The following is an 11,396-nucleotide window of genomic DNA, read 5'->3' as shown; positions in this document are numbered from 1 at the left end:
TTCCTTAGCTGCTTCATCTCATTTTTTATTTTCTTGTCTTAATCCGATTAAGTATTTGTTTGTATTAACGAATAAAAAATTCATATAAAATTAATTTTATAGATTTAATTTTAATAAAAAGTGATTTAATGTTAACGTGATCTATGTTTGATAATTTTGTATTAAAATAAATTATAATAAAATAAATATTATTTAAATTATATCATTTAAAATTATATTTAAATAAAAATTAAAATATAAATTTATATTATTTAAAATTATATTCTTTTAACATTCTTTGATTATATATTTAAAAAAAAATTAAATTTATATATTAAAATTTAGTATTTTTTGTCATAATTTTTTAGTGTTGTTCTTTATTAGTACTTTTTTATTTAATTTGATATTTTTAATAAAATTAATAATTTATATTATAAAAAATAATAATAATAAATAAAATATATACTAATTTAAAAATATATAATAAAAATGATACAAAGTCAAACAAAAAAATAAAATTTCATAAAAAATGTATTAATAAAATTAATTAAAAAAGTTATATGAATAATTAAAAATTCTATTAAAAAAATACAACTATATGCATTAGACAACGTCAAAGAAAAAACTTTAAATAAAAACATGATACTATGAATAAGAAAAAAAAAACTGATAAAATAAAAATCAAAGCTCAAAAAAAGTACTAAAAATGATAGTATAAAAAGAATAGTTATTTGTAAAGTATGACCATGAAAAAATACAAAAATTCTAATAATTGTTCCTAATGTATATCTTATTACCCATGAAATTAAATGGCAAAATTAGCATAAAAAATTCTTCAATTATTTCTCAATCTAATAATTGAACGCAAACGCAAAAATTACTACTATTTATTGTTTCTAGTAAACCGAACTAAAACACAAAATCATATTTGTATTTAAAAAAAAATTAACCAAATAAAAAGCTTTGGCTTTCAAAGATTGAATTTATTGTCTTTCACTCTTTTGGTAAATTGATTAGCATCACCTTAAAAATTTCTTCATAATTTTTTTTGGTATAATTTCAAATATATCAAATTTTAAACAATAAAATAACATGTTAATAATTTAGTGGTAAAGGAAAAGAAGATCATCTATTTCATAACTTAACTAGTATAATATTGGTCTCTTTCTTCTTGTTTTCAGTTTTCATAAATACGTTATCATCTTAGTCCGCCTAATAAATACACACAATTTTAGCTTAAAATGTTACTCATTATGATGTTTAATTTATAGCACTGAATTGTGTTCCAGAGTACATGTGTGGATGACCACTTGGTCGGGAATATTTTTTTAATATTTTTTTAATAATAATGCATTTCTCTTTACTGATTAGTAATCCAGACTTTTTACGCAACAAAAGTAACTTTCCATGCACACAAAAGCTCTAATCTCTGGACAAGGAAAAGAAAGATACCTTAAACAAAGTAAAGGTTAGCATCTACTTGCATCATAAGCAAAAACAAGTAGAATTTAGGAATAACTATTAGAATATGAATATCTTAACTTAGTCGTTTCAATTTGATTGCAGGTGCAGTTAACATGCTTGGATATCTATGGTTCCTACTCAATTAACCATATTTTGAGTGATTGAATTTTTGGTTTCTACTTAGAAAGTCAATTAATTAACACGATTGTTTTCTTTTGGTCAAGTTTGTTGTCTCCTGTTGACAATTTTCAATGTCCATTAATATTAATCACCGAAAGTTATAAACTAGCGGTGAACATATGTTGTTCTTTTCTTTATTTCATCTGTGATATGAATGAGGAACTCATACAATATAAAAAGGGCCATAATTGCTAATTAAATATATATAGGATTTAGCTAACGTATATTCTAAAAATAAAGAAATATTATAAATTTATTATTAGTAAAAATTTTTAAATATTTTTATTTAATAAATATAAAATAAATACATTAAAATTTAAATATTTTATATTTTTAATAAAAAAAATTTATTTGTAATTTTAATATGTGTGTTTATTCTTTTTTTTTATAATTAAAAAAAATCAATTTTCATTTCAATAAAAGCAAGCCATTCTTAGATTTTTTGTTGTTAGGAACTATCTTTAGTTTTTTTTTTTTTTGGTCAGGAGAACTATCTTTGGTTTGTCCTCAGTAATCCATAGCGGATAATTTTTTTTGGGTCTTGAACTGTATATCTATATCCGTGGGAGATGGGTTTTTCTGCTAGACCATTTTTTTTGTGCAATACTAGGCAAGTTATATGTCCATTGCCGTAACTAAACTAATGGGCCTCGTTTGAAGTTGTTTGGGCATTGTTTGGCATCACTAAATAAGTTGGCATATTATACCGAAAAAAAAATCGGGATAGATAGATGAGAGTATGTGTCCTTTAACCATCTCTCCCGCGTTCGATACTCACTGGAGGATAAGACTGAAACTTGTTTGCCTGGGAGGGTCGCCCACTTTACCTCTGCAGTACCCGAGAGATTAGTCATTAAGCTTCCGGCCTTATGGATACCTTGATGCAAACACAAAAAAACATATAATATTTTTTATGCATGATATGTTTATAAGTTGTTGAAGTGCATATCATGCATAGGAGAGTGGATCCTCTCCAGTGAAAAAAAACTGGATACTATCCCGTGTTTAATCTAATCCTTCATTATTTTTTCTCTCCTATTTAATTTTAGTCTCACTTAGAGAATTAAAGGTGAAAGATCACACTTTATTCTCTCAAATATTTTTTCATTAGAGAGGATTCATTTCCCATGCAGTAGATATTATACGTTTTTGGTGATGCCAAACAATGCCCAAACAAGGAGTAATATTTTAAATTAGTTCTTTTAAAAAAATAAATGAAATATTTTAATAAATTTTAATTATCAAAATAATTTTTAAAGTTTTATTTTATTATAAATTAATTTTTATATCAAATTATTTGTTCATATAGATGAATTGATTTAAAAATTTTAAAAGTTTTTAAAGATTGATATATTTTTATTAAATAAGATAAAAAAATAATTTGTCTAATGATTATTAAAATTTAATGTAAAATTAATGTCTCAAGGAATAAAATGTTAAGAATTGATTTGATAATTAAAATTTGTTAAAGATTAAAATATAGGACTAAAAATATTTTGACAAGTGATTTAGGTATTATTTTTTATGGAGTGTTAAAATTTCACTAAAAAACTATATAAGGAAGGGAATATAGAAATAATGTGAATCTTGATTTAGGGGTGTATATGATTCGGTCTGAATTTAAAGTATTTTTGTATACGTTGGCGCGGATTTAAAGTGGCTTGGGTTTAATCGGAAAAAAAAATATTTGGAAGAATATCTTAATTGGGTTTGGATTATAGCTCAAGTCACCCGATCCTATATTTCAAATTTAATATTTTGTGTTTTGGAAGTATAAGATTTTAGACTAATATATAATATTTTATATTATTTATATGTAACTTAAATATTTGGTATTATTAGTATTGATTCGTGATTATACTTTAATTTTAAAATTTAGTTAGTACTTATTTTTCTATATTTTTTAAGTGAATTTCATCATTTAAAATTATGAGAAAGTCTAGGGAGCCAGCAGATTTTGTGGTTTTTAGCCATCAATTAACCATCAATGATTTTTTTAATGGTGTGAAATTGTATCTAATGGTGTAGAATCATTCAATTTCTTTTTAATGGTTAAGTGCTGGCCAGAATTTAACAAAAGTGCTGATCCCTTAGCACTCCTCTAAAATTATTGTTAAAAAAATTTGGAGATTTTTTCATACTAATATTCAAAAAAATAATACATTTTATCTTTAAATTTGTGTTTTTTAATTAATATTGTGTAATACTAATTATAAATTAATTTATTTATTTTTAATAAAAATGATAAAATTAGAAAAGAGATACAAAGATATATGAAATTATAATTTATAAAAAATATGTTTAATATTCGCTACTAACTTTTTTATAACAACTAATAACTAAATTTTTATTTTTTTTATAAATTATTATTAAAGGTCCAATTTTTACTTAATTTTTATCTAGTATAATTATGACTTAAATATGTATAAAATTTATCAAATCAAAATCGAGTTATAATTTAAAAAATAAATTCAATATATATTTAAGATCTAAATCAAGACAAATCTAGTCCACATCATGAATATCCGTGCCCTGGCATATGTAAAAGTAAAATATACCTGGTGAGAATGTATTTTACCCTACAAAATGGTTGATCCAGGATAAGGCGGCAGATGGAAAGTATTCAATAATATGAAGTGATGTGTCAGCCTGTGACACCCACTACTTTTCTCATCCAACTCACTTGTCTTCTCACTTCTCACACTACCATCACCAATATACTACTTTGCTCTTTTCTTATTTTGATTAATTAATTAACTAAATAAGGAGATCCAAAACTGCTAGCATTTCAATTGTAGTCAATACTTACATTTTGTTGTTGCTATCACTTAATTAAGACACAGTGACATTGAAAAAGCCTTGAACATCATTCAAGAGAAATAGAAAACAGTTTCAGACACAAATGGCATAATCTATCTGTATGAATATGATGCTAAACTACCAAAACTCTTTTAACACATGAATTTTCTTCCAGCAACTTCTTGCTTCAGATTGTGTCCCTCAGCTTCACCATTAATACACTGCAAATTCAATGGTTGAACTCTTCCTTTAGCAGGACTAACACATGATAAACAATCTCTAAGACTAGTGATTGGCACATTGCCCTCATTTTCTTCCTCCTCCTCATCATAATCATCTTGTCTCTCAGCTCCATATAGAAATTCAGTTGACTTTTCTCCATTACACTGATCAGAACTTCCCTGAATGTTTATAGTAACAATGTCCCTCTTCTTACAACTAGAACTACCCTTGTTGAAGCAAATACTTCCCCACTGAATTTTCTCAGAGATAGATCTCCTCCCTCTATCTTTTTCAACTGAAACTCTTTCTTGAGCATCATTTTCACAAGCATAACTCCACTTGTAGCTCTTATTATCATTGTCCATGTTCAATTCTATGGACTGAAGATCACTATCATCTCCATCATCTAAACCATTATAGTCTTTCACTGGATTTTGGAATTCCCAGCATGATGTGTTTAAATAAGACTCAAGATCCTTGAATCTTTTCAACTCAGGATTAACATCAACATCACCATTTTCTTCTTCTTTAGTCCTGATGAATCCCTCAAGCTCATTTCTCAGATTTTCCAACAGAGCATTTTTCTCCTCAAATTGATACTTAGCCTCTGAGAGCTTCATCTGAACTCTCTCCTCGCGCAAAATATCAGCTAGCTGAAGCATCTCCCTCTCCTTTTCAACCTCTTGGCGGACTTTAGCTGATTCCCTCTTGAGCTTCTCTACCTGTTCTCTGTCCTCCCCAATGCCTTTGGCTAGTTCATCACAAACTTGCTGCAAAATCTCTTTGGCCCTTTTCTCCCTTTCAAGATCTTTGGAAACTTTTAAGTAGGAGGCTTTTGCACCAGCCATTTCTCTGGCAATCTTCTTGTTTAACTTCTCTGTTTGCCTTCTTAACTTCTTCTCCACCTCAAGATCTTGTGCTATACTTGTTATTGCTTCGCGGATCCTTTCTCGTTCTCTTCTTCTCCAGGCAGCCTTCTCTTCTGCAAAATTCTTCATGAGACACTCCATGTCATTCTGGTTTGAGCCCTGATCTTGGATCAGTTGATCGATTTGGTTGCGCACGCGATCAAGCTCACTGCGCATTGCCAAGATGAGGGGTATGCTTGATGACTGCTGCTCTTGAATGCACATATCATTCAACACCTTTAGCAGCTTCTTGCATGTAGATATTCCATTTCTAGCTTCCTTCATAGGGTTCTTGAATCCAACCCTGCATTTAGCACAATTCTTCTTGTTTCTTATCTGATTCCCTTCCTGTTGAACATTTCAAACATTAATTATTGGTAAGAATCTTCAAGCACTATGCAGAATACAACCCTCAATTATTGAACCAGATCTAGATATATGCTTTTGGATCATGCTATTAGCTTCCCAATGAAACCAAAATTTCATGTGAATGGCATAGCAATTTTGAAATTGATGATTCTGAGACAAATTTGTGTGCTGATACCTCAATGAAATTGAGAGTAGAATGAGCATCATCCATGCCCTCCAAGAAGTAATTAGCCAAGTGAAATTGATGAGATGAGGCTGAAACTCTTCTTTTGCATTTCTTATTTTCCAACCTTTCAATTCCCTGTCACAAACAATTATAGAAACAAGAAACCTACTTCATGCTAAACCCATTACTAACTATCCTTCCAAAAAAAAGTTAAAAAAAGAATTACCTCATAGAAATGAGTATATGATGGATCTGAGATACGTGGCTTCAATAATCCTGATCTCAATAAGCCAACACTTTTATCCTTTATGGCTTTGATTGGCTCGGACTCAAGCTCCTTCTCCACCCTTGAAGGTGGCAAATCATTGATTTCCCATAGAGTAGCAGCGAGTTTCCTTGCAGACATATACAGTTCCCTCTCTTTAGAGGGTACCCCATGAAGAAGATGCGCGGCCATAGAAGGTGACCTTGTTTTCCTGGTTTTCCTAACCAAAATAGCTCTCTTGAAAGGGTAGCTTCCCACCAAAGAGGAAGAAGAAGAAGAGTTGGTGGTAGAGGAGAAAGAACAGGCTCGCTTCCTGATGATACTGTTGTTGTGGTTATTCTTGTGTTTGAGATTACTTGTGTGGCACGAAGACATAGTTTGAAGAAAGAAGATGGTGTTTAAGCGCTAATGTTGAGGGAGCAATGATGATTTTTGATTTGGACAAGGAACGAGGGAAGTATGTTTAATTAACTGCAGAGAGTTCATAGTAGTAATAGTAGGTGATGGAAGCATCATGTGTCTCTTTCCAATGGGTGAGAGAACTTTTAGACCTTAAATTTAGCGAAGTGGGTCATCCAAAGATCCTTCCATATATATACTTTCCTTTCTTTCTTTCTTTCTTTCTTTCTCCTTATTCCCATTCTATGGCGTCATATATATTTGAATCTGTAAATGCTACATAGAACCTGCTGTCATATTCAGATACGTTTTGATGGAAAGAGGAAAGGTGTGAAGAACAAGGAGAGGATGAAGAAAAAGGACACTGTTTATTGGTCGTTAATGACTTGAGAAAGAAAATGCTATTCACTTAAAAAGACGTTAATGGATGACGTGGCAGATCCAATCAGGGACGTGCATGTGAGTCCGTTCCCTTCTTAAACATTAAAATTTACGTTGTGTCTTCACTCTTCACTCTTGGTTCTAGTATGTTTTGATTGATTCATTTAATTTGTGAAAGAAAGGATATGTAATTAACGTAATGACACATTTCTAGTATGTTTTGATTGATTCATTGAATGCTATAAGCGATGATTTGATGGAAATTAAGAGAGATTATTGTAGCTAAATCCAAAATTAGAATCAATCATGGCACTATTATTGTTATTATGAAAATAAAGTGAAGAACTTGCCATAACTCAAAGGGCACGAGGTGGGGCCCACCAAAGGGCACAATAATGTTTGGACTTTGGAAAGTCATGGCTGGATTTTAGAGGTTTATTTATTATTATTATTGAAGAAATGAATGGAATGGTCGTAAAGTAAACAAACACAGTGGCCTCATGGGTGTGATGCATGGAGGACCCCGCCACCACCCCAATTTGGTTCTCTTGCCGATTTGGTCACTCCATTCTTTTGATCCTTTCTCTTGCTAGGGAAACATACTATGTGGTTATTACTTGTCCTATCTCCACTCTGCCATCACTATTCAAGTACCAAGGTAGGGTACTTCCATTTCCATATTCTTTTTTCTTTTTTTATTCCCTTCTTTTAAATTCTACTAATCATATTCTAAAAGGTCACTACTCATCATATCATATTATTCTTAACAGTAATTTTTTTTTCTTTCATGTTATATTTGCAAAAGGCCCATACCTACATAGGCATTATTGGACACAAGAAAATATGTGGCTAGGGAAGTGGAATACGTTGACATTAGCGCTTGGTGACATTATTAAGATAAGAAAGAAAAACAAGTTTATTGATTATTAAAAGTTGCAAAAGAGATAAATTTGGGCACGTTCGTAACTCACATGTTCAGGTTGCAGAAAGACGTCATTAATTATTTTACAAACATTGCCAACAAGGCAAATAAGATATGCTCACCATTATGTTTTATTCCTTCACAACATGCTATGAATGTATAGTTAAATGAATTAATTAATTTAAAAATTGCAGGCCTAGCATGAGACATTAGCATAATTAGAGCTGAAAAGTAAAACAATAGAGGGAGGGTTGGGTATATTATATTACACACACCATTTTTTCCAAAGTAACAAAGAAGAAGGAAAAGGCTAAGAGAAGAAGGAATCAGAATCCAGTAGATTACGTTACATTAAATTACAAGTCCAAAAACAAGAAGAAAAAGGAAAAGGGGGAATATATATATATAGGGTAGGAGTAGGTCATAAAAGTTGGGGAATTCAAAAGTAGTCTTCAGTCCTTCCCTTGAATCCAATTTGGCCAAAGGTGAGGCAGATGAAGAGGCCCAGGTGCCACGTAACCAGCCACAACCTGCACATCATTAAGCAAAGTTCTTAAATTAGATATATGTCAGATACAATGACGGTGAGCCTTCAAATCTACTCAAATTATTGTATATGCCTAAATAAATGACAATTTTTAAAATCTAGACGAATTTAGATCCTCTAAAATTTACATTTTATTTTAGAGAATAAAATGTGATCTTTTATTTTTGAATAGTTTCTCTTTCATATTTATTCTTGATCCCACCTATAAAATTAACAGTGAGAGATCACACTTTACTTTCTAAAGTGAAATCGAAACTTTAAAGAATTCAAATCCAATTAAGACTATGCTGATGTGAGGAGATATGACTTGCTACTTGTTACTAATAGTAACTAGTATTAATTTCGGAGTCAATGCACATTGAATTTTTTTTTAACTGAGATATTTTTTAAATAAATTAGTGACTTAACTATTAAATTAATTTAATTATTTTTTTTATAAATTTTTTATGATATTTTCTAATTCAGCAAGACAAAGATTAATTTGTCACGGATCAGAACTTCATTTAGAGTTTGTTATTGGCTAATGGGTTGTTATATGCATAAGGTAAAATTCGATCTCCTAATACTTATTTAAATAGATTAATAAACTAACTATTAGATCAATCTAATTTGATTATTTATTTATTTATTTATTTATTTATTTAACAAGTGGTTTTCGAACAAGATGTCAACTTCTTCATTGGAGAAACATCAGCAGAAATTTACGGGCTGCAGGCCGAGTATTGGCTCAATAAAAGAAATGGGCTTACATGTTAACAACGTCAAAAATTGGGTTTAGAACTATAGGTTTAAAAATGGTCTTACATGTCTGATAAGCGTAAGTATAAAAATTGAGAAAAATAAAAAAAGAGTGTAAGTTTAATTTATTTAGAATATTAGTTTTTAGTGTATGTATGTATCTACAAGACACAAACTTCAATTTGTAATTAATGAAATTGGGTGGAAGTGTGGTGTGTATCTTAGGCGTTGAGAATAATGATGTAATTAGAAGAATGAATGGATAGAAAGTGAAAGGGAAAAGGAAGGGAGTAAGTAATTACCAAAACTGGGAATCGAGAGCAGGAGGGGTAGGGAAGTGAGCAAGCTCAGCTCCAATGCTTTCAAAGAAGAGTCCAGTTAGACTGTTGCCATTGATAGCCGGAATGCTGGAAGGTGCTAACCAACCAATTAACCCAAACCCAATCACGTTGTAATCCGTCCTCAACCAGTTCCTCTCGAAGCTTCTCTCATCCATCATAAATATCACATTAACAAGTTAATAAATACTAATTAATGTAAAAGACAAATAATAAAAGCAGGGCACGCATACCAGGTAGCCTTTCCTCCCCGTACAGATGGGCAAGCTAGCCTTAACGGGTTCCTAGCATTCACTGCCGATCTCACAAATCCTTCAAATAACCATAAAATAACCTCTCATCTCATCCATCCATCCACAATTATTAACATAAAATACATAAAAATTAAAGGCATGATACCTGAAGTCAGGCGACTTGTGCTGCCAAGTCCTACAACGCTGCCCAAACTTGCTGCCATTGCTCTCTTGTACTGTAATACTGTTCTTGTTTTTCCCCTCAATCACAAAAATGTAAGCACACACTATACCACACTTGCTCAATATTGGATTTTCTTTTAGTTTTTTTCAGCGTACAAAATGGATTTTAATTGGATTGTGTCTATGCGGTTTTTACTCAATAACGTTCTGCCACGTAGGAGGATCAAGATAAAGTGGGCTCTACATTCATCTCTTCACGATAATATCCACTCCATTTTGCAATTCACACACTAAATATATAAAGAGAAATCATAGACTGATTATGGATCCAATTTAAATGGGCCTTACCCCTGGCTCAGCCCATTTGTATGGTTCCCCAAAAAATTAGAAAAATGAAAGCCACATTATTTTTATATTACATATGCATGTTGCTTCTTGCTTGATCTGCTTCCTCATTACACACAAATGAAGTTTAAGATTAGGTAAAGCACGTGCAAAGCTGAACACAACGGATGAGATCAATACCATATCGTTTTCAAAAGCGTTAACCACGCTTTTGATATTACATATATTAGGTCACTTTTTGTTGTTTATTATATTTGTAATTGTCCGCACTAATTGGGAAATTGGGAGCTAATATAATATGATAATCGTAGGAGTAAGAAATTACTTTTTTTTTATTATTATTTTCTTTGAAAAGTGTGTTTTTGTGACGGTCAATTATATTGAAATCTAGCTAACTATAATTCGTTAGATTAAGTTATTATATATAGTAATTACAGAGACTAACGGAGCAAAGCTAGTCCAAGTCAAGGTGATGCACATCCCCGGTAAAAAGTCTGGGTAAGAGAAGACCTTATTAGGTCAAATTCTAGATAATCCATGACTACTTATAAATTATATTATAATTAAAAGCATCACGATTATATATTATTTATAAGTGTAGGACCACAGTTTCGAATTTTCGATAAGTGTATATCATGGAGAACAGAATGACATAAGACTAAAGAGGTGTGAATGGTGTCAGCGTCCACATTATTAATTAATTAGTATTAATAAAAAGAAAACACAATTAGGGTAAAACATGCAAAGAGAAGTCTTATTTCTACACCTTTTATTATTATAGATATTATTTTAGCATTAGTATATTTTTTATTTGTTAACTAAAAAATAATTTAAATATAAATTACTTAATAATATTGTTCCGAAAATTACCTAAAACCAAATTGTATTTGGGTTTAAACGTGAGGTCTAAATTCTTAGGCTTGGTTTGGTAAATATTTTTGAAGAGGTATTTGTGCTT

At 30.5% G+C, this 11,396-nt stretch overlaps 2 protein-coding genes across 2 annotated transcripts; both read right to left on the bottom strand.

The window, feature by feature from the left end:
• Nucleotides 1–4,391: 4,391 nt before the first annotated feature.
• On the bottom strand, nt 4,392–7,100 carry LOC107614459 (uncharacterized). Its single transcript, XM_016316660.3, has 3 exons — nt 6,314–7,100; nt 6,097–6,222; nt 4,392–5,900 (listed from the first exon to the last, which is right to left on the bottom strand). Exons 1-3 carry the CDS (start codon nt 6,725–6,727, stop codon nt 4,575–4,577), a joined length of 1,866 nt encoding a protein of 621 aa, XP_016172146.1. The 5' UTR covers nt 6,728–7,100; the 3' UTR covers nt 4,392–4,574.
• A 1,186-nt stretch (nt 7,101–8,286) lies between these two features.
• Nucleotides 8,287–10,366, bottom strand: PSAO (photosystem I subunit O). Its single transcript, XM_016316126.3, has 4 exons — nt 10,077–10,366; nt 9,911–9,989; nt 9,642–9,821; nt 8,287–8,584 (listed from the first exon to the last, which is right to left on the bottom strand). The coding sequence occupies exons 1-4, from the start codon at nt 10,132–10,134 to the stop codon at nt 8,494–8,496; spliced, it is 408 nt and encodes a 135-aa protein (XP_016171612.1). The 5' UTR covers nt 10,135–10,366; the 3' UTR covers nt 8,287–8,493.
• Nucleotides 10,367–11,396: the final 1,030 nt, after the last annotated feature.

The sequence above is a fragment of the Arachis ipaensis genome, chromosome B8 (assembly GCF_059453495.1).
Source record: "Arachis ipaensis isolate K30076 ecotype BB chromosome B8, ASM5945349v1, whole genome shotgun sequence".
NCBI classification, from domain to species: Eukaryota; Viridiplantae; Streptophyta; class Magnoliopsida; order Fabales; family Fabaceae; genus Arachis; species Arachis ipaensis.
This window is presented reverse-complemented; position numbering and strand designations above follow the sequence as displayed.

Bases quoted from the DNA above. Each gene is read 5' to 3' on its own strand.
- LOC107614459 (XM_016316660.3), bottom strand. From the start codon at position 6,727: ATGTCTTCGTGCCACACAAGTAATCTCAAACACAAGAATAACCACAAC. The intron at 6,223-6,313 runs GTAATTCTTTTT...TGTTTGTGACAG, and splicing joins CATATACTCATTTCTATGAG to GGAATTGAAAGGTTGGAAAA. The intron at 5,901-6,096 runs GTATCAGCACAC...AATGTTCAACAG, and splicing joins CTACTCTCAATTTCATTGAG to GAAGGGAATCAGATAAGAAA.
- PSAO (XM_016316126.3), bottom strand. From the start codon at position 10,134: ATGGCAGCAAGTTTGGGCAGCGTTGTAGGACTTGGCAGCACAAGTCGC. The intron at 9,990-10,076 runs GTATCATGCCTT...GGTTATTTGAAG, and splicing joins CACAAGTCGCCTGACTTCAG to GATTTGTGAGATCGGCAGTG. The intron at 8,585-9,641 runs GTAATTACTTAC...AATGATGTGCAG, and splicing joins GCTCTCGATTCCCAGTTTTG to GTTGTGGCTGGTTACGTGGC.